The following is a 24,442-nucleotide window of genomic DNA, read 5'->3' on the forward strand; positions in this document are numbered from 1 at the left end:
GTATAATTCAGTTTCAATATGGTTTTTGGACTACAGAGCTCCCTATGCTAGGAAGAAACAATCAATCCTCTGATACCAACTAAATATTTCCTTTCAATCCTTATTTATTTTAATGCTTCTTCCTTCAATTTTCCCTTCCATGTTTCATTCTGGTCTTCAAAAACTCATTATATCTTGAAGTTCTGTATAATTCTTAAAATAACAAGAAAAAAATCTAATACTCTTTTGGTTACAATATCTTTTGTGGTTCCTTATTGTCCTTGTTCTAATTTTCTTGTTAAATTTACTTTTTGTCTATCTCTTTGGCTGTTACAGCATTGTTTGAAATCAGTACTAGTTATATAAATGTTTCTGAAAATTAGGTTGGAGTCAATTTTATGTCTGTTAAACCACCAAAAGGAACAATTCAAGTAAAACAGAAATTTTGATTTCTTATGGCATTATTGCTGCTGCTGCTGCTGCTGCTGCTAAGTCTCTTCAGTCGAGTCCGACTCTGTGCAACCCCATAGACGGCAGCCCACCAGGCTCCCCCGTCCCTGGGATTCTCCAGGCAAGAACACTGGAGGGGGTTTATTACACCACACTAATAATTAAGAACTCCAAAATAATTAAGGACACTCCGTCAACAATTGAAAATTAAAACTTAAATGAGTTTTGATTCTTAATGCAAAAAGGGTCAAGGTCATATAAGAAAGTGAATGCAATTATAAGTTAAGTTGATTTAACCATTATGCAAATAACCTGAAACACTATTGTAAGAATAAGCAATAAAACAGATAATAAACCATTCCAATTTCATTCTATCAAACCAGATAAACTACAAATCTACTTAAACCAACCCTCTAAATAGAAAAATTAAATTCTAGGGAAAATATATAACAATGCAATTATCTCCTCAAAATAAAACAAGGAGCTTCTAACATGCTTTTTGTTTTTCCTTTATCCCAGGAAATCGGCTTGTAGTCTATTTGCAGGTTTGAGGATTGGGCTTTGAAAAAGTGCAGCTGCTAAGTGCAAAGGTAAGCTGTGCTTGCTTTTTACTGAAGTGCTTCACATCACTCTCTGGATTAGAACTTTTAATTCCAAAACTTCATGATGACCATGTTTTTGTAATTATTCTGATCCTCAAGTCAAGTAAGAATTACTAAAGTGACATTAGAGGAAAAAACAAAACAAAAATAAAACACCTGATTATTTGCTGTTTAAAAGAACAAAAGCCAGTCATGTCCTTTCCTTCTTTTATTTCCTATCATTTTCTGTAGCTCAAGTTTAGGAGACATTCAGGTAAAAATAATCTCTATGATCTGACCCATCACCATGTTAAGAACATGGCAGCTGGTAAAAGCATCTAATGGAAAACTAGTCTATCTTACCAGAAATAAAGTGTCCAAGTTAGGTGAGAAGTCAGATTCCTAAAACCCTGTATTAGCTAACCTATATCTAAATTAGTGATCTTTAGTTTTAGCATTACCTTGATATATTTTATAAATCATCTATATTTAGTTTTCTTTTCAGTTATTCTGGCTTTGGGAAATGATTGTAGTTTAGTTAGGCTAATCATCCATAGACAACAGTTAGAAAATTGGAAAAAAATATTTTTTAGAATCTGTGGTTGGGCATTTCAGAGACCAAAAGCAGAAAGTGAACATCAGACTTCTCTATAAAGACAAACAGTACCCAAGAGATTGGTAAGATGTAGCCTTTGCCTAGGGGCATGCCCTGTGCAATTTGCTTGGAGCTCAAGCAGAAGAAAAGCTGCTGCCGTATTTGATACTTAAGGTATCAAAGGACACAGTTTCGGGCTCACAAGCAGACAAAAAAATTAGACGAGCTAAATCCTGGATGAGAAAAGTAGCCACAAAATCTGTTTATGCAATCTGCCAATTCTTGTTAACCACTATACTATGCAAACCCAGGGGAGACCTAGTAAATAGCAGCAGCTAGACTCCAAAATAACTGAGCACAAAAGTACAAGCAACAGCCCACTGCTAAAGAAAGAAGAAACTGGAGCTGCAGTTCAGCAAGATTCACTGCCTGAAAAAACCAGTCACTCTTCAGAAAAAATAAAATAACCCCAATCCCAGCATTCAAATAATCCTACTCATGAATGCTTGGAAAATCTAATTTCCGAATGAATATTCATATGGTTCTAGAAGTTTAAAAGATAAGCCTGAAAAATAAAAAGTGATGTTTTGGCATTGGGTATGTCAATCTGGCTCGTGACCAAGTCACAGCTATGTCTGAGTAACTGTTCTCCTTAAATTATATATTTATTTTATATATAATATTGGAGATTAGACTCATTAGCAGATTTAAACTAGTCCTAATAGCATTATGTTTTAATTATATGGACCAGGTAGTTCAAAGAGATTCTTCTAGCATTAACTGAAATTTTCCTTAAATGTCCCCAAATTATTCTGTCAAGTGGCTGAGAGAAAGAAGACAAGGGCCTACATCCTTAGATGATGGAGTATTTTGGTATAAGCCAGTTCTCCTTAAGACAAATAGTGGCTAAAGTTATGAGAGTTAAAAGGTCAAAACTTAATTTATTTGCTTATATACAGGGGCACATTTTGGCAAAGAATAGCTGGTCACTGTGAAATATGAGTCTAACAATACTACAGGTTAAGAGAAATTGCTGGGACGGACGGGCCAGGCCAAGCTTAGCCCATCCAGGGCAGAATTGCAAAAAAAAAAAAACACACACCTGACTTTAGTCCTGATGTTCAGAAGCTTCATGAGGAAAAACTCCAGCAGGTGGGTTTGTGGAGAGAAGGGCTTTAAAACTTTTCCTGTATTGGGAGGTGTAAGCAGCTTGCAGAAGGCCCTCTACTGTCTCTTCACTAACCTTAAACCAGGTACCCCCACGCTCTACTCATTTTTGGCCCTAGCTAACCTTTCAAATCTTTTCATCACACAATAGTTTGCAACTTGTGGGTTCTTTCCCTAAATCAAAGAAGCAGAAATGAATAAGTAATTAACAGATGACCAGATCACTTCCCTAGCATCCCCTTCAGAAATCTCACAAATAAACTGTGTGAAAAGGCAGTATCTAAAGAAAGATCATGAGAAGCCCATGAGCCTGCACACTGTGGGGGATGGCCATGACTCTGACCCCCCATCTCAATGATTCACTAGATTACTTCCTTCAGTTCAGTTCAGTTGCTTGGTCGTGTCCGACTCTTTGCGACCCCATGAATCGCAGCATGCCAGGCTTCACTGTCCATCACCAACTCCTGGAGTTCACTCAGACTCACGTCCATCGAGTTCGTGATGGCCATCCAGCCATCTCATCCTCTGTCATCCCCTTCTCCTCCTGCCCACAATCCCTCCCAGCATCAGAGTCTTTTCCAATGAGTCACCTCTTTGCATGAGGTGGCCAAAGTACTGGAGTTTCAGCTTTAGCATCATTCCTTCCAAAGAAATCCCAGGGCTGATCTCCTTCAGAATGGACTGGTTGGATCTCCTTGCAGTCCAAGGGACTCTCAAGAGTCTTCTCCAACACCACAGTTCAAAAGGATCAATTCTTCGGCGCTCAGCTTTCTTCACAGTCCAACTCTCACATCCATACATGACCACAGGAAAAACCATAGCCTTGACTAGACGGACCTTTGTTGGCAAAGTAATGTCTCTGCTTTTCAATATGCTATCTAGGTTGGTCATAAGTTTGCTTCCAAGGAGTAAGCATCTATTAATTTCATGGCTGCAATCACCATATGCAGTGATTTTGGAGCCCCCCAAAATAACATCAGCCACTGTTTCCCCATCTATTTCCCATGAAGTGATGGGACCAGATGCCATGATCTTCGTTTTCTGAATGTTGAACTTTAAGCCAACTTTTTCACTCTCCACTTTCACTTTCATCAAGAGGCTTTTTAGTTCCTCTTCATTTCCTGTCATAAGGGTGGTGTCATCTGCATATCTGAGGTTATTGATATTTCTCCTGGCAATCTTGATTCTAGCTTGTGCTTCTTCCAGCCCAGTGTTTCTCATGATGTACTCTGCATATAAGTTAAATAAACAGGGTGACAATATACAGCCTTGACATACTCCTTTTCCTATTTGGAACCAGTCTGTTGTTCCATGTCCAGTTCTAACTGTTGCTTCCTGACCTGCATACAGAATTCTCAAGAGGCAGGTCAGGTGCTCTGGTATTCCCATCTCTTTCAGAATTTTCCACAGTTTATTGTGATCCACACAGTCAAAGGCTTTGGCATAGTCAATAAAGCAGAAATAGATGTTTTTCTGGAACTCTCTTGCTTTTTCCATGATCCAGAGGATGTTGGCAATTTGATCTCTGGTTCCTCTGCCTTTTCTAAAACCAGCTTGAACATCTGGAAGTTCACGGTTCACATATTGCTGAAGCCTGGCTTGGAGAATTTTGAGCATTACTTTACTAGCGTGTGAGATGAGTGCAATTGTGTGGTAGTTTGAGCATTCTTTGGCATTGCCTTTCTTTGGGATTGGAATAAAAACTGACCTTTTCTAGTCCTGTGGCCACTGCTGAGTTTTCCAAATTTGCTGGCATATTGAGTGCAGCACTTTCACAGCATCATCATTCAGGATTTGAAAGAGCTCAACTGGAATTCCGTCACCTCCACTAGCTTTGTTCGTAGTGATGCTTTCTAACGCCCACTTGACTTCGAATTCCAGGATGTCTGGCTCTAGGTCAGTGATCACACCACCGTGATTATCTGGGTCGTGAAGATCTTTTTTGTACAGTTCTTCTGTGTATTCCTGCCACCTCTTCTTAATATCTTCTGCTTCTGTTAGGTGCATACTATTTCTGTCCTTTATTGAGCCCATCTTTGCATGAAATGTTCCCTTGGTATCTCTAATTTTCTTGAAGAGGTCTCTAGTCTTTCTCATTCTGTTGTTTTCCTCTATTTCTTTGCATTGATCGCTGAGGAAGGCTTTCTTCCTGGTCTCCCTTTAAAAGCTTTCACTGCTATGCAGAATCTTCAGAAGTGGTTTTGGGGTTTGCTGAGTCCACCATCTTCCCAGACAGCTAGTTATTCTGATTCAAGGCAACCTTTCTCTGTATCAGCATTTGTGACTATTGATTTTGTGAGCAGCAAGCGGCAGACCTGATTCAATAACAGAGGGTCTTTGAGGAGCTTCCATGGGGACAGTGAAACAAGGATACAGAGCCTTAGGAGAAGCCCTCTAAAATCTTGTACTATATTTTCTCTCCCCTGGAGTGTGGACAGAACCAATGAACATGATGGGGAATCACTTCTGTGATTAGATTGTGTTACACCACGAAGGCGAAAAGACTCAGCAGACGTAGTCAGGGTCTCTATTAAAGTGACCTGGAACAAATAAAATGGGAGGCTTCCCAGGCTGAGTCACACTTAATCGGGTGCGGTCTTTAAAAGAGGATTTAGGCTTTCCTTAAGCACAGAGACTACAGTGAGTCCCATGGATTCCATTCTGCTTACAATCTTCCTCTTCAGGACATTCGCACTACAGACTCCTTGGCCAGCTTTCCAATCTCAGAAAGCAAGTCCATATAAAACATCCCTTCATATATATGTCTCTCATTCTGGCACTCTCTCTCTGGTTAAACTCTGACTGATATGCTACTACTAAGTCACTTCAGTTGTGTCCGACTCTGTGCGACCCCATAGACGGCAGCCCACCAGGCTCCTCCGTCACTGGGATTCTCCAGGCAAGAACACTGGAGTGGGTTGCCATTTCCTTCTCCTATGACTGATATACCTCATCTTTTTTTTTTTCATTTTTTTGTTGTTGTTGTCGTCTTTTCTTACTTCATTTTTAAGGGCGTTGTTTTCTTTCTAATTTTACTAGCAAAATCTGTTCATTGCCGACAACTACAAATACCTAAAGGTATCAAAAATTAATGATCACCTATAGTCCTCATCTCTCCCAGACATAACCATCATTAACATCTTGTTGCATTTCTTTCCAGCATCTCCATTTTTAAACTTGAAGTATAATTGGCCTACATTATGTTAGCTCCAGGTATACAACACAGCGATTCAATCATAATGCTATACATTACAAAATCATCACCATGATGTCGAATTACCATGTGTATTATCTAAGATACTGCTGCTGCTGCTGCTGCTGATACTACAATATTATTAATTATATTCCCCATGCTGAACATTTCATTCCTATGACTCATTGATTTGTAACTGGAAGTTTGTACCTTTTAGTCTCTCTCCCTTCTGGGAACCAATAGTGTTTGTTCTCTGTATCTATGAGTCTGTTCTGTTATGCTTGTTCATTGGCATTGTTTTTTAAATTCTGCATACATATATATATATAAATATATAAGTGAAATCGTACAGTATTTGTCTTTCTCTGACTCAGCAGCATACCCTTATGTCCATCTATATTGTTGTAAATGGAGAGATTTCTTTTTTCAGATGAGTAACATTTCATCATATATATTTGTATGTATACCATATCTTCTTTATCTATTCACCTATCGATCGGCACTAATCAATCTTAATGTAAATAATGCTGCAATGAACACAAAAATGCATATATCCTTTCAAATTAGTGAAACACCTCATCTTAACCACAGATGGTTTCACCAAGCTCACTGTCAGGCTTAATGTTCTTTTTTTTTTAATTTTTTTAAAATTTTATTTTATTTTTAAACTTTACAATATTGTATTGGTTTTTCCAAATACGAAATGAATCCACCACAGGTATACATGTGTTCCCCATCCTGAACCCTCCACCCTCCTCCCTCCCCATACCATCCCTCTGGGTCGTCCCAGTGCACCAGCCCCAAGCATCCAGTATTGTGCATCGAACCTGGACTGGCGACTCGTTTCATATATGATATTATACATGTTTCAATGCCATTCTCCCAAATCTTCCCACCGTCTCCCTCTCCAACAGAGTCCATAAGAGTGTTCTATACATCAGTGTGTCTTTTGCTGTCTCGTACACAGGGTTATTGTTACCATCTTTCTAAATTCCATATATATGTGTTAGTATACTGTATTGGTGTTTTTCTTTCTGGCTTACTTCACTCTGTATAATAGGCTCCAGTTTCATCCACCTCATTAGAACTGATTCAAATGTATTCTTTTTAATGGCTGAGTAATACTCCATTGTGTATATGTACCATAGCTTTCACTGCCTTCTGATCCAGCAATCCCACTGCTGGGCATACACACTGAGGAAACCAGAAGGGAAATAGACACGTGTACCCCAATGTTCATCACAGCACTGTTTATAATAGCCAGGACATGGAAGCAATCTAGATGTCCATCAGCAGATGAATGGATAAGAAAGCTATGGTACATATACACAATGGAGTATTAATGCTCTTTAAAATTACCATAAAAACTAGAACAGAATTTCTCTTATCTTCTGTAAAAACATAGTGGGCATTACTTTCTATTATGCTATCAAAACCCTTTGAGAAACACCACTTGAATGCAAGAATTTATTCTGAATTTAATCCTGATTAAAAGCAAAAATCCATCTGCATTGATAAACAGCATATAACTATTTTGATAATAAAAAAGCCCAAGTTATCCATTTTGATTTTAATTTTTAGATATTTAATCAGTCACTAAGCAACCATAATATACAGGTGATCACAGATGAGCAACATTTTTTTTTATCTGCTGCTGCTGCTGCTGCTAAGTCATTTCAGTCGTGTCTGACTCTGTGCGACCCCATGGACTGCAGCCTACCAGGCTTCTCCGTCCATGGGATTCTCCAGGCAAGAACACTGGAGTGGGTTGCCATTTCCGTCTCCAATGCATGAAAGTGGAAAGTGAAAGAAGTCACTCAGTCATGTCCGACTCTTAGTGATCCCATGGACTGCAGCCTACCAGGCTCCTCCATCCATGGGATTTTCCGGGCAACAGTACTGGAGTGGGGTGCCATTGCCTTCTCCCTTTTATCTGCTACTCATTACTAAATCACAAGTTTTATCATTAAAGGGGGCTTTAGATTTACTATTAATACTTAGGTTCAGAGTCTAGATCTGCCACTTAACTAATCTAAGCCTAAATATAGTCATCTACATAAGGAAGATTAAAAACAGTATCTAAGCTTTATAGGTTTGAACTAGGATTAAATATGGAGAAGGCAATGGCCACCCACTCCAGTACTCTTGCCTGGAGAATCCCATGGACGGAGGAGCCTGGTAGGCTGCAGTCCATGGGGTCGCTAAGAGTCGGGCACAACTGAGCGACGACACTTTCACTTTTCACTTTCATGCACTGGAGAAGGAAATGGCAACCCACTCCAGTGTTCTTGTCTGGAGAATCCCAGGGACAGAGGAGCCTAGTGGGCTGCCTTCTATGGGGTCGCACAGAGTCAGACACAACTGAAGCGACTTAGCAGCAGCAGCAAGATTAAATAAGAAAACACATAAAAAGGACTTAGCACATTACTTGGCACATTATAAACTGTTAGCTTGACTCTTATTTTTATTGTGTGGGTCTATACATTTTAAAGCATCTTAAACATTTTTTGAGCCAAGAATAAAAATCTCAAATAAAAACATGCTAAAACTATGTCCTAAAAATATTTTGTTCTATTTTTACAATTTGCTCCATAATCCTTGTAATCTCATTGGAAGTCTTATTTGAGGTTGGTATTCCATCATTTCAATAGCCAAAGGTTTCTATTCATGGTTCATGAAAGGAAAAAGACTGGATAAAATCACCCACAGAGGAATATTTCAGTGGTATTTTAAGCTAAAAAAAAAAAACGACATCTTGGGGGCAGTGTAATACAGGGTAATTGTCAACCTACCTTATGATAAAAACTGACATTTCAATACACTAATGTAACGGTTTAAAATTCTAGGAGTAGAGAAAATGAAGAAAAGGTCTATGAAAACCTGCATGAATCAAACTGAATTTTTCATGATATAAAATGCTTTCTTTAAAAAAAAGACCAAGGATTTCACAATATATATGTGCATCAAAACATCACATTGTAAATCTTATTTTCACACATTATTAAATGTCAGTTATATCTCCCTAAAGCTGAGGGGGGAAAAGGGACAACATCAGTGATATAAATTGTCTTTCACTTTATTGTGTTTATTCTGAATATATCCAATCATCAACAATTGTTGATTATTCTGCAAATCCTGAATATGAGAATGGCTAGTGAGTATTCACATTAGTACAAAGATATCCCAATGACAATTTTAAAAATCGCTGCTTATATTAAATAGCAGAACAGGTTTTTAAAGCTGTTCTCAAAATTTTAAGTAAGAATGATCTTGAAGTGAAGTGAAGTGAAAGTCGCTCAGTCATGTCGAACTCTTTGGGACCCCACGGACTATACAGTCCATGGAATTCTCCAGGCCAGTATACTGGAGTGGGTAGGCTTTCCCTTCTCCAGGGGATGTTCCCAACCTAGGGATCGAACCCAGGTCTCCCACATTGCAAGTGGATTCTGAGCCACAAGGGAAGTCCAAGAATACTGGAGTGGGTAGCCTATCCCTTCTCCAGCAGATCTTCCTGACCCAGGAATTGAACTGGGGTCTCCTACATCACAGGTGGATTCTGTACCAACTGAGTTACAAGGGAAGCCCAGAATGATCTTAATGTTTTCTTAAAAAAAAAAAAAAAAAATATATATATATATATATATTATATATATGTTTTAAGAATATACTTTCAAAGCAGTTTCACACAATCATAGGTAAGGGAACGCTAATGTAAAATAAGGGTCCTTAAGAGGTGATTTTTCACTTCAGAATTTCTAAAACCATACCCTTTATTCTAAGAAAAAGTTGGCATTTTCAACTGTTCTAAAACAGGTTTAATTTTTCACCAGTAATAAAAATTTGGCTTACAACATGGTAACTGTGTCAACCAATAGTCATTTATTAATTGTATACTCAAAGTACACCAAGAATCAAAGAAATATCTTACACACATATCTTTGCCTTCCAGAAATATAAGTACTCATTATTTTCATTGGATATAGTACAGCAAAAATATGTAAAAATGTAGCAAGCATTTTCAGCTTGTCAGTGGCATTAAGGGAAAACAAGAATGAGATACACCTTTAAGAAAACGTGATTATTTATTCAAAGGCCAGGGACCATGACCAAGTATGATGCTTAACAAAAGGATGAAAGAAATCCTTTACCTACATCATCTTTTCTAAAACATTAACCGTATAAAAACAGTATTTTATTTTAAAAACATATTATGTCATCTGTAACTATGAACTGTACTTTTACTCTATTTTAGAGTAAAAAAACTGTACTTTTTTTTTAGAGTACTTTTAGTACTAAAAGTACTTTTATTTTAGAGTAAAAAAACTGTACTTTTACTCTATTTTACTCTATTTTAGTTAGTTATTTTAGAGTTAAAAAAACTGTACTTTTTTTTTAGAGTACTTTTAGTACTTTTATTTTAGAGTAAAAAAAACTCTACTTTTACTCTATTTTACTCTATTTTAGTTAGTTCTAAGTTCAATGCTTTTTTATTATGCAATTGCACCTTTCATCATGAATAATTTTTAATTTTCATAATTAGCCTTATTAGTATAAAAATATGTATATAGTTGTTAAAGACTGAAATACATACACTCAATAGTTGTTTCTGAGTGATGGATAGTACACAATTTTAATTTACCCCTCCCATATTTTTGCATTATTTCTTTTTAAAATCTTCTATAATGATTACACATTATATATAATAGAACAAAGTTATTTTAAAAATAATAGACTTACTGTCTTGACTTCATAGAAAACACTTTATTACGTTATCTGTCAGTGATTTTAAAATGAAAATTCTGTGATTTTAAAAATAAGATTTCCCCAAAAAATTAAAAATAGAGTTTCCATGTGCTCAATTGCTTCAGACATAACGGATTCTTTGAGACCTTATGGACTATAGCCTGCCAGGCTACTCTGTCCATGGGATTCTCCAGGCAAGAATACTGGAGTGGGTTGCTGTGCCCTCCTCTAAGGGTTCTTCCCGACCCAGGGATCAAACCCGCATCTCCTGCATTGCAGATGGATTCTTTACTGCTGAGCCACCAGGGAAGCCCCCAGAGTTACCATAGCATCCAGCAATCCCACTTCTGGGTATTTAACCAGAAAAACTCTAATTCAAAAAGATACAGGGACTCCTATTTTCATAGCAACACTGTTCACAATAGCCAAGATATGGAAACTACCCAAATGTCCCGCAACAGTTGAATGGACAAAGAAGATGTGGTACACACACACACACACACACTGGAATACTACTCAGCCATAAAAACAATGAATGCCATTTGCAGCAACATGGATGGCCCTAGAGATTATCATACTAAGAGAAGTAAGTCAGAAAGAGAAAGTCAAATACCATATGATATTACTTACATGTGGAATCTAAAATATGATACAAATGAACTTATTTATGGGACAGAAACAGACTCACAGACACAGAGACAAACTTACAGTTGCCAAGGGGGAGGGGTGGGGGAGGGATGAAATGGTAGTTTGGGATTAGCAAGTGCAAACTATTATATATAGGATGGACAAACAATAAAGTCCTACTGTGTAGCGCAAGGAACTTCATTCTAAAAATCATAATGGAAAAGAATATGAAAAATAATGTATATGACATGTACAACTGAATCATTTTGCTGTACAGCACAATATAACACTAAGTCAACTATACTTCAATACAATAAATTAAAAAATAAAATGTTTTCCTTGATTTCACCTGTTTTCATGACTCTCAACCATGTTATATACAAATTGATCGTGTGTTATTAGCAACCTGTGTATTAGAGTGGTTCCATGAATGTGGGCTCCATACAGGAGACCAGTTTTAGAGAAATCAAACAGTTCATTGGGTTTTCCAGGTGGTGCTAGGGGTAAAGAACCCACATGCCAGTGCAGGAGACTTAAGAGACCTCAGTATGATCCCTGGATTGGGAAGATCCCCTGGAGGAGGGCTTAGAAACTAACTCCAGTATTCTTGCCTGGAGAATCCCATGGACAGAGGAGCCTCGCAGGCTACAGTCCACGGGGTTGCAGAGAGTCAAACATGACTGAAGCAACTTAGCACACACATATGCATGCCAACAGTTCATTAAAAGGCAATATTGAAATTCCAGTTCCCTGTGCTTTCAATGTCAGCTATGACAGTATAAAATCACCAAAAGCCAGAAACAGAACCTCTGAGCAGAGACCACAGAAGAATCTGGTCAGTAAAAATTCTTCATATGTAAATCATAACGCTGACAGAACAAAAGCAGAGAGATTTATGGGGAAATGTTTCAAAAGCTATTGCCTTGTGCGAGAACTGTTTTGAGATTTTAAAAATATTCATAGCTTTTGAGTCAGTATTTCTGCTTCAAGGTCTCCCCATGAAGAAAGAAATTTAAAATGTGCACAAAACTTATGTCCAAGTATGTCAGTACAATGGTTGAATTTTTTAACTGATTTTTTTTGTTACAGAGGAAAAATGGCTATCATAACAGTCAAAACAACCAGAGATTTTTTTTAAGTTAAATAAAAATGTTCCCCTTGCACTCATATTCTCATATATCTTCCCTTTTGATCGGTTTTTTAGGTTTATTTTTTATATTTTATTGAAGTAGAGTTGATTTACAATGTTGTACTAATTCTCACTGTACAGCAAAATGATACAGTTTCACCTATATGCACATTTTTTTCTCAAATTCTTTTCCATTATGGTTTATCACAGGATATTAAATATAGTTCCCTGTTGTACAGTAAGACCTTGTTGTTTATCCATTCTCTACATAATAGTTTGCATTTGCTAATCTCAACCTCCCAATCCTTTCTTCTCTCTCCTGCCTCCTCCATTTTGATCTTTCTAAAGGAGTCAAAATTAAAAGATTAGTGTAGATTTTTCACATCTAACATATTGTCATATACAAACACACACACTGGGGTCTTTTTCTTCAGTTAAAAAAAAAGTAAGATTTTAAAATTGCTTTATAATTTGCTTTTTTTTACTCAACAATATTATGATGGATATCTTTCCAAATCAACATATTCTCATGGCTAATGCCACTAAGTTACCAACTCTATTAATATTTGTTAAACATTTGAGTCTTTACCAGGTTTTTTTTTTTCCCCATGGCAAGGAGTGATAAAGGTAACGTGCACAATTTTATTTTATTTCTATAAGAAAACCCCTCTCATTTAAAATGCACTTATATAGAATGTTGCTAGATCAATGGAGGCGTGTATGCAAGACATTTTGAAATGTTAATATATGTGTCTGTTTTGTATTTGCATTCCCACTGGAATAACCCAGCCCCTGCTTTGCTCAGTTCAGTTCAGTTCAGTTCAGTTCAGTCGCTCAGTCATGTCCAACTCTTTGCAACTCCGTGGACCGCATGCAGCTCACCAGGACTCCATCTCCATCACCAACTCCCGGAGTTTACTCAAACTCATGTCCATTGAGGCAGTGGTGCCATCCAACCATCTCATCCTCTGTTGTCCCCTTCTTCTCCCGCCTTCAATCTTTCCAAGCATCAGGGTCTTTCAAATGAGTCAGCTCTTCGCATCAGGTGGCCAAAGTAGTGGAGTTTCAGCTTCAACATCAGTCCTTCCAATGAACACCCAGGACTGATGTCCTTTAGGATGGACTGGTTGGATCTCCACGCAGTCCAAGGGACTCTCCAAGAGTCTTCTCCAACACCACAGTTCAAAAGCATCAATTGTTCGGCGCTCAGCTTTCTTTATAGTTCAAATCTCATATCCATACATGACCAGTGGAAAAACCATAGCTTTGACTAGACAGACCTTTGTTGACAAAGTAACGTCTCTGCTTTTGAATATGTTATCTAGGTTGGTCATAACTTTCCTGCGAAGGAGTAAGCGTCTTTTAATTTCATGGCTGCAGTCACCATCTGTAGTGATTTTGGAGCCTAAAAAAGCTAGAGGCATTCATTTACCTCCTGGAGAAGTAGGACTGTTATAGTAGAAAGAATGAAAAGAGAAAGATTGTGGAGGTATTCAGCTTTCTAGAGTAAAATAGGATTTCTGAATACTATAGGAATGTGATTGTTACAGAAATAATGAAAAGAGAAAAATGAATTTCAGATTTCTCCAGCAGTAACAGGAACTGAGGAGACCACAATTAGACAATAGTGTCAGGCAGCTGCCTGGGAGCCTGTAGAGCGAGTAGGAGAGTGCTTCACTACATGAGGTCCTGGGGAACTCTGACAGCCTTGGGGGTGAATCTGACAGCCTTGGGGGTGAATGAGTGACTAGCCAGTCCAGGGTTCCAGACCTGGAGATCAGGCCTGGTTATTGAAACCCACCCTGGGTAGTGGTTTGGAGCAGATAACCTCATGTTTACCCAGATAACCCAGATAACCTCATGTTTACCAGCTCTTCTATACACCTAGCTAAGTGACTATCCATAGAAGGTAGGCAAGTGACTCATCTCTCCTGCCTTTAGTTTTTCCATCTGTAAAATGGGGATCCTGTTTCTCAGTGAGATCACTTATGGAAAACACTCAGATCAAATTGTAGACTTACCGAGAATCACAGAACGGTAGCAATTATCATCTTTAAAAGGTGAAGGATTTAGGGAAGAAGGGGTCCCTGCTTCCCAGTGCCCTCAACAAGATTTAGGAAGGCATGGACTATCAGCATCTTCCCTACCCCTAGTTGAGATCAAGTGAGCCCTCATACGTTCTGGGTGAATAAATGTCCACTTCCCTTCTTTTAGACTTCCCTTTCTTCCACTACCTTAGTTCAGTAAATTTTATTACAGTTGAATGTTTGGCTTTTTACTCAGAAATATCTTGTTACTCAATTTTGAAATTTTTAGAAAATATTATTTGACTTATCTCTGTTTTACTGGAAGTAATCAGAGCACCTTTTACTTTTTGTCTTTCGCCTCCAGTTTTTGTTAGATATATATTTACCTTTTAAATCCCATGTCTTGAAAAAATTTCTAATATTATTTCAATGTGATATGCCTGTTCATATTTTTCCCCTTCTCTGGGATTTATTTCAGAAGATATATTTTGCTGGGATGTCATGCATTTCTTTGCACTTTTCCAATTTTCTGCCATCTTTTTTTCTTGAAAAGGGCTTTCACCATTAGATAACTGATCATCTTTGGCAGGTTGAATTTTTTGTCTTTCTGGACTGAGGGATTATCAGTGGACAAACTAGTAAATTCCCAAGTCTTGAGGAAGAAGCCCACTGGCATCAAGTCTGTTCACAATGTGATCAACTGCACACTCCAACTATAGAGACAAGGAGCAACTAACTGCCCATCTGAAGTCCACCCAAGCTCTCCCCCTTCAGAGCTCCCCCGTGAGTCCCAATAACAACTACAAATGCTGATCCTGTCTCAGATTATCCACTGGAACTGACCAGCCTTGTCTGTTTCCACCAGAATGAATAGGGACCTACACTGGCTGTCGTTCCTGGAAAACTTGGGAGAACTCATCAAATCAGAAGCATCTTCCACCATTCTGTGTCTTCCAAAGGAAGAGAACTAAGAGCATGGCATTAGGGATGTAAACTCAGGCTACCAGCTTTTCAGAGTTACTTCTGGTCTTGTTCAAACATACCTTTATCTGTAACACGGGCATATGCACCTCTGGGACAAAGCTAACCAGTAATTCAATACTGTTTCTAACACAACGACCAAATTTCACAATAATCCTTAAATTAAGGACATAAATATACAGTTATCTTAAAAAGGCACGCAACAGACACTTGGCATGTGTCAAGTGAACAAGTGATTTTCAGCTATTCCTGAGACACTTGACTATTCAGGATATGTGCTGTTTTGCTGAGGCATGGTTAGCAATCCACTGCATGCTGGGATTGGTGAGCTGGGAATCTCTTAAGAACCCGTCTGCCAATGCAGGAGATGTAAGAGACCCAGATAAGAGACACAGGTTTGATCCCTGGGTTGAGAAGATCCCTTGAAGCAGGAAATGGCAATCCACTCCATTATTTTTGCCTGGAGATTTCCATGGACAAAGGAGCCTGGTGGACTACAGTCTATGGGGCCACAAAAAGTCAGACACGACTCAGCTACAGTCTATAGGACCACAAAGAGTCAGACACGACTCAGCTCACACACACACACACACACACACACACACACACACATTAGGTACTGAGAGAGTCTAACTGTGCACCAGCATTTCAACCTGACTTTGATGTGCACTTATTTTGTCTATTCTACTCAATATCTACTTCAGAGGAATTCTCGTGAAAGAGCTAAGGACATTCTTAGATGTTTTGTCCTTACACGGGATTCAACAGACGTAAGAAGAAAGGTCTGTATGGAAGAGCACATGTGTAACCGAGCCTGTGAGGAAAAGGGTCTGCTGATGTGCCCCTTACAGTGTTATGCAACAGCAGCACAAGGTCTGTGCTTACTGCATTGTCAATGCCTAAGAAAACTAAAAGGAGTTGGATGGATATGCTACATGAAAATAACCAAAGAACGATAAACCAAGTGAAACACCTGGGCAGGTTTTAGTGGTTTAGGAAATGGGTTTGACTGAAGAGGAATGAATAGACGAGAAACTGGGAATTTAGAAATTTGTGTAAAACATACATCATTTTCCTTTGTATTTCTAACATCAAAGGAAATGCAGTGGGAAATCCAAAATTATATCTCGGTCTTACCTTGGAAGATCGGAAGGTAAATGCAGTTGATTTGACATCAGCTTTTTCTTTGTCCATGAGTAGAAGGCTTTTGTCTTCCATGAGACTCAAGTATTTTCCTGTTGTGACATGGCGTAGTCGAAAAGGTTGTCCCCACCTTATGTGGCTTCCACTCCACCTAATAAAAAATGTTAAGACTTGATCCAATAGCAAACACAATGACAGGAGAAACAACAATTAAAATGTATGTGTCAGACAATGAACAAGGAGGTTTGACATATACTGTCTTCTTGAGTGTTTCCAAAAACCTTATGATGGTGGTATATTTTTATTTCACAAATAACAGAATGGTTATTTGGAATGGTTATAGGTAATATTCAATGTCATGTAGATAATAATAAGTAGAAGCAAAATTTATCTCAAGGTCTTCTGACATTAACTGTAATACTATCCACACCAAACACTACTAAGATGACTAAGAACTTGTGTTTTGAGTTAATTTCTAATCACCAGTCACAAATAAAGACATTATGAGATTAAAATGACACTTTAAACTCATAAACTAGGACTGACTAGTTTTTTGTTGGATTTGAACAGATTTTAGGCAAGTGGTATTAAAGTCAATGCCTAATTATGTTAAACTGGAATTCATATATACAAACTGAATTAGATATTTATCTGAAAAAAAGAAATCTCATCCTATGCTTTAAATTTTAATAATATGGAACAATGATGTCAATAAAAGCCAAGGAACAAAAGAGACAAATGAAGAAACTAAATTTGAATAGTGGTCAAGAGAAAAAAAGGCAAGAAAAATTACATGCAAAACACAGAAAATGCTAACTAAAGTTGCATAAAAAAGATAAAAAGCAAAGTTGTGATCATCAAAATCTGCTTTTAAAAATAGTGGATTTCAGATAGAGAAGAAAGGAAAAATGAAGACACAGACCATTCTCGCATTGTACAGAACTGTGTTAACTGAAAGCTGTACAGAACAGAACCTTGCCCTATGATAAAGAGTGGAAAGAAGGTTCCAGTCATGGAGACTTAGAGTTATCATGCTAGTGTGCAAAGCAAGGACAGCCTCTTATCAATGATGAGAAATGTGCTAGAAATCAAATACTTTTTTTTTCAATAAAGTAAAAATAAAAAAGAATCACCGTGCCCATAAAGCCAAGAAAAAATAAGATGGTAAAATTGCTATCAGACAAATTAAAATTCAAGGCAAAAAGTATAAAGGAGATATTATTGTTGTTATGGAGTTATTAAGTCATGTCCAACTCATTTGTGATCCCATGGACAGTAACCTGCCAGGCTCCTCTGTCCATAGAATTTTCCCAGGCAAGATTACTGGAGTGGACTGTCACTTCCTTCTCTAGGGAATCTTCCTGAGCCAGGGATCAAACTCACACCTTCTGCTTGGCAGGCAGGTTCTTTACTACTGAGCCACCTGGGAAGCCCATAGAGAGGATACAGTTGATTACTTTACAAAGAGTAGGATATACTCTAAAAAGAATGTACTATGTCATGAAGCTTCACATGCCAATGGCAAACAGAAAATGAAACACAAGACACACAAGCATAAATGTTTAAAAGATAATTACAGTAGAAGCTCTTACCACTACAAAACGAATCAAACCGATAAAAAGTAAATATTCGAGGATTCCAGCCTGACGTGCTGCAATTCATAGGGTCGCAAAGACTCGGACATGACTGAGCGACTGAACTGAACTGAACTATGATTTATTAGTTAATAGACTTCTTTTCATACAGAATCATTAAAAACTTTTAGATTCTATAAATTACGAACACTATTTTTATTTTTTTTTAGATTTGCAGTAGATTTATTAATGCCAATTTTGTTTCAATAAATTATCTTTAAGTCAATTTTATGCTGTTGTTGAACTATAAACAAAGCGGAGCACCGAAGAATTGATGTTTCTAAACTGTGGTGTTGGAGAAGACTCTTGAGAGTCCCTTGGACTGCGTGGAGATCCAACCAGTCCATCCTAAAGCAAAACAGTGCTGAGCGTTCACTGGAAGGACTGATTCTGACGCTGAAAACTCCAATACTTTGGCCACCTGATGCAAAGAGCTGACTCATTTGAAAAGACCCTAATGCTGGGAGAGATTGAGGGCAGGAGGAGAAGGGGACGACAGAGGATGAGATGGTTGGGTGGCATCACCGACTCAATGGACATGAGTCTGGGTAAACTCCAGGAGTTGGAGATGGACAGGGAGGCCTGGCGTGCTGCGGTTCATGGGGTCACAAAGAGTCGGACATGACTGAACAATTGGACTGAACTGAATTCTGTTTCCCTAACCTGGATTTTTTCTTAACCTTAAGCATTAGCCTGGAAAGTTAATACTAGAATGATACTGTAATAAGTTCAAGTTTTACATGGAAATGTTTATAAAGATAATTACTTTGGATAAGTCCTCCTACTAAAATAATAACCATGTACCAATAAATCCTGATAATAACACAGTAGTGCCTTAAAAATGAAATTTAAGTTTGTTTACCAACAATAGCATGTTAAAGCATTTCTACTCTGGTAATAGAAAAGTTTTGTGTATTCCCCTCATAAAATTAAGTATACTATTAGCAGGTGCTATAAAAAAGCAATTATTTTTAATACCATTCCATTATTTCAAGGAGCATTTGAAAATTTTATCAAATAATGACTCATCCTAATTAGAGAAAACAACTTCATTTTCAAATAGTCCGTAAGTATGTCCAAAGACAGACTTTTCACCAGAACTTCTAGACAGTATTCTGAATACCATGTTCAAATCTATTTGGGCTCAAATCTCATAGGTTTCATACACATAAGCACACTTCTCAATCCACCAAGGGAATTCTGTTAGAATTGGAATGAACTTGCCCAATTCTCAAACATTGTGAAGTCTAAGCACATTTTCTTTAGCTCACAAGCGCTCAAATTAGCTCATCTCATGTGTCCATAGTCCAAAAGAAAAGAGGACAAGGCCAGGAGAATCAAGGGCAAGAAACTAATATTTCAGTAAAAACTGGAAACAGTCGAAATATAGTAGTTATATAAACTAGTTTCCTATGTTATATTAGACAACTGTTCCCAAGGTATTATCTACATTTACTTGTAAATATCTCAAAGGAATGAGGATGTTAATTATTAAAAAAATTTGTAAGATAAAGTAGAATTGTAAGTATACATAATGTGTATTATAATTGCAGTGATCATTTCTATTACAGAAGCCAATATATATCCTACATATAATAGTCTTAAACTTTGCATTGGGGTATAATACAGGAATGTGTTTTCTATTACATTTGATTCCCCAAATTAAAGCTTACTTCATTAAAAAGTTAATGATACTGAAAAACTTTTGACACAATGTTATTTGTATGAGATTGCAATATAAAATATATAATTACTGGACTACATAAATTGTAACAAATATATAGTTTGGCATCTCACTGGAGAAAAAAACCATATGGTATCCCAAAGATTACAATATAAACATTGACCTTTGGAATACAGTTCTGTTATACATAGAAGCAGTAATTTGAATATCACTTTCAAAGTAAAAGAAAATAATGTGACCACTGAATATAAAAAGAACACATGCTAATTAAATGCAATCTAATTTATATATTTACAGTGATGCCAAAGGAGGTCAGAGATGCAACCAAATCTTTAAAAAAAAAACTTCAATGAAGAAATCCATTCGGATACTTTCAAAAGTATTTCTGTAATTATAGCTCATCAATAACATTGCTGACAATGAAAAGGAAGTCTCGTCAGGCTTTCAAGAGCTCTTATCCTTTTTTTTTTTTTTAAATAAGCAATAGACAGATTTAGGACCTGGCTTCCTCAAGAAAAAAAAAAAAAAAAACAAAATAATTTAAGTACACAATCACGAAGGGTAGGTAGATCTACAAATGTGAAAAAACATCTGAAATCTGTTTTATAAAGGCCCTATTTCATCTCTAATTAAGCTGTCATTTTTAATAATACACAAGGCAAATTACAGAAATATATGTATATATTTGGAATTCCTTTCCCTAGATTCTCTATATAATTTATGAAGCACATAAAGGCTATGAGCTTTCTTTCTTTTGCTTTATAAGTCATCTCTTCTATTTCCATCCCATTAATAAATTCACTATCCATAAAATTTTACTTTTAAGTTCAAGATTTATCAGTTTTAATATTTCAGTGGGTTTGAGCAACTGTGAATTTATATAGAAAGAAACTTAGTATTATCAATTAATTGATAACTAACATTAATATAGAGCACTTTTTAAAAGTTGCATACTTACAATCAGAGAAAATATAGAAATAAATTTAATTTACATGCATATTTTTGTTGAGTAGGAGTAGATAGAGTGAGCAGAAAATCAATCATAAAAAATCTCATTGGGGTAAAATTGTGTCATGGGAGAATAAACTAATATGATTTCAATGAGAAAGATGAACAACATATTTTTTCACTGTTAAAGAGACCATGTTCAAGCATTTTTAAATAAATAAAGATGGGTATTAAATTGCAGCAGTACACAAGGTCAATGGGATATTTTTATGAGAGTAGTTTACCCATGTTATCTTAAAATGTCACTACTTACAATACACTGTAAGTTATATTCTATGCATCTATTTAAACTGATAATGAAAAAAATTCTATGTTGAGCCTAGCAATGTTCAAGGAAATACAAAGTTTTTGAAATTATTACACAGAGTACATAAGCAAAAAAAAAACCCTGAAGACCACTGAACTATTTTAATCATTAATCTCAAAATATCAAGTTAATAAAATGCAGCAATTCTATAATAAGACAGTTCCCTACACACATCCATGGAAGTCTATTACCCTAAATCAATAAATTTTTAAAGTGTAACATAACAGGGAACAAATGCATTGAAAACTCTGTTTTCTGGACAAAAATGACCTTCTAATCTTTTCTTTTAATTTGATTGATATTTAAATTCTATTTAAAATAGTTCAAAATGACACCTTTATCATCAGTATTGCATTTACTTAGAGTAGCTAAAAGTCAATCTCTGGACAGCTTTTTGAAGTCACCAGAAAAAAAAAAGATAATCATTATTTGTATAATGAATACACAGTGAGTCTATTTTCAATTCACATTTCTCACTCAGTTATCAAGCTAGTTTTAAGTAAAGATAGTGACTGCTAGTGATGACTCTCACACCTCATTTGGGTTCAAGTTTCCACTGGTTTACATATGCCTTTGTAATCTGAAATGTGAAATGTAATCTGAAATGTGATTCAGATCAAGCCTGGATCTGAAATGTGCGACAGGCCTGCAAACAATTTGTCCTGACTCCAAACCTTACGTCACTCTGCACTAGGAGCTCTTCCTGCCAGGAGAGGCACAGACTGGGATGAATCGATAACACAAAACCAAATGAGGCTAAAAATAAGCAGATGGTATAAAACCATTGCTTACTACCTGGTGAATGGAGGCTAGTGAAAGGTAAATAATTGCAGGGGAAGGTAAAAAATGAGTGTTTCATCTACGTGTTGTTGTTAGCATGACCATTTTGAAGAAAAGTTCAAGACCACTAGATATATGGGGTTGGCCAAAAAGTTCACTGAGGCGTTTCCATAAGATGTTACAGAAAAACCCAAACGAACATTTTGGCCAGCCCAATCTTTTGTACCCAAAGCATCGGGATGTATTCAGATGTTCTACTTACGCAACTCTTAGTGTCTCCAGTCGCCACAGGGAACGTGCGTGAACCGATACAGCACCACCTTCGTAATGAACAGTTCTGTTAAAAAAAAAAATATATGAATATAAAAAGCCCAATTTTAATGTCGTATTCTTAGATTCTACTTTTCAAGTCAAATAAGAAAGAAAGTAAATGGGAAAGCTTTGGATAAACAGTGAAAGCTATACTTTTTGGTCGGAGAGAATATAGCTGGAAATATAAATAACAGTGATAACAGTGATCTGAATAAACAATTGATTTAAACACATTTCTTTGTCCTTTACTCCCTGTAATCCCATTCATCCTCTCTCCCTCACCCTGGCCATTGTTTTTTCTCTCCCAGTGAATACTTTCACTATTAAACTTAAATCTATAAAAATACTCTGTTCTGAGTTTAAGTGCTGTTGAGGGTAATATATTATAGCTTCCCAGGTGGCTTGGTGGTAAAGAATCCACCTGCCAAGCAGAAGATGCAAGTTTGATCTCTGTGTCGGGAGGATCCCCTGGAGAAGGGAATGGCTACCCACTCTATTTTTCATGACTGGGAAACCCCATAGACAGAGGAGCCAGGTGAATTACAGTCCACAGGGTCACCAAAGAGTCAGACACAATTTAGCAACTAAATGACAACAAAAAACAGTTCTCTTTTTTTTTCCTTATTACTATTTATTTATTGGAAAGAAAAACTGTATCATTTGTCCTGGAGTACTTTCTACCTTCTGATTTTGCTGATGACATCCTCACAGTGTTTTTTTTAACATCTGCCTCTAAGTTGGTAGTTAGATTATAAAACCTAGAAACTTGCTCATGTTCAAGATTGAAATAGTTTGCCAAGAACACTTCAGAAAATGGTGTTTGCCTTCCTATTACATCACATCAGGAGGTAATAATGACTACTTTTTAACTTTTTATAGTAACATTAACTCAAGATCACCCTGATCCATCCATTAGAACTTAAGAATCTTAGGTACCTCAGTGACCAGGTTCCTCAGCAGCAATTTTCAATTGTGGTTGTGAATATAATCATAGGGATAGCTTTTAAAATCCTGGCATATTGCCCTTAACACTGGCCAAATTAAAGTAAATTTGGAATCCCCAGCTGGTCGTAAGAGGGAGCCACAGTTGGGAAAGTACTGTCCACCTCAGTTTCTACAAAGTAGCACTACTGACACTTTGGTCCGGGTAATTCTCTGCTGTGAGGGGCTATCCCGTGCACTGGAGTAGGGTATTTGACACATCCCTGGCCTCTATCAACTACACGCAAACACAAGCCATCCAAGTCAGGACCCACAACTTGAGTTACAATTTGTATGTGATCACCCAAGTTGTGACAATCTAAAATGCTTCCAGATAAGATGAAATGTCTTCTGGGGCCAAGATGACTCGTAATGTCAAAACACTGTTAGACATCAGTAGTTCTCAATCTTTAGTGAATACTGGAATCATCTTTCAAGTTTTTTAAAATACAGATTGCTGGAGGGAAGCAACCTAAATGTCCATCAAAAGATGAATGGATAAGGAAGTTGTGGTACATATATACAAAGGAATATTACTCAGCAATACAAAGGAACAAAATTGAGTCATTTTTTTTAGTGATGTAGAGGGACCTAGAGTCTGTCACACAGAGTGAAGTGAGTCAGAAAAACAATATGTATATTAAGGCAGGTATACGGGACTCTAGAAAAATGTTACCAATAAATCAACTTGCAGGGCAGGAATTTGACACCGACATAGAAAACAAACATGTGGACACAAGGGAAAGAGAGGGTGGGGCAAATTGAGAGAATTAGCACTGACATATATATACTATGGGCTTCCCTGGTGGCTCAGACAGTAGAGCATTCATTCACCTGCAATGCAGGAGATGTGGGTTTGATCCCTGGGTTGGGAAGATCCCCTGGAGAAGGGAATGGCAACACATTCTAGTATTCTTGCTGGGAGAATTCCATGGACAGAGGAGGCTGCTGGGCTACAATCCACGGGGTCCCAAAGAACTGGACATGCCTGAGCAGCTAACACTTTCACTTTTTTATCTACACTATCGTGTAAAATAGATGTGGGAAGTGGGAAGCTACTGTATAGCACAGAAAGCTCAGCTTGATGCTCTGTAATGACCTAGAAGGGTGGGATGGGGGTA

At 37.1% G+C, this 24,442-nt stretch overlaps 1 protein-coding gene across 1 annotated transcript in view; it reads right to left on the bottom strand.

The window, feature by feature from the left end:
- Positions 1–24,442, bottom strand: part of RYR2 (ryanodine receptor 2) — an 819,609-nt gene that overhangs the window by 422,528 nt on the left and 372,639 nt on the right. Inside the window, exons 11-12 of the mRNA XM_070364567.1 lie at positions 22,291–22,365; positions 16,610–16,766 (exon numbers count right to left, since the gene is read on the bottom strand). Of these exons, the coding sequence (XP_070220668.1) occupies positions 16,610–16,766; positions 22,291–22,365 (232 nt within the window). The remainder of the gene's footprint in view (positions 1–16,609; positions 16,767–22,290; positions 22,366–24,442) is intronic.

This window comes from Bos mutus, chromosome 28 (assembly GCF_027580195.1).
Source record: "Bos mutus isolate GX-2022 chromosome 28, NWIPB_WYAK_1.1, whole genome shotgun sequence".
NCBI lineage: Eukaryota > Metazoa > Chordata > Mammalia > Artiodactyla > Bovidae > Bos > Bos mutus.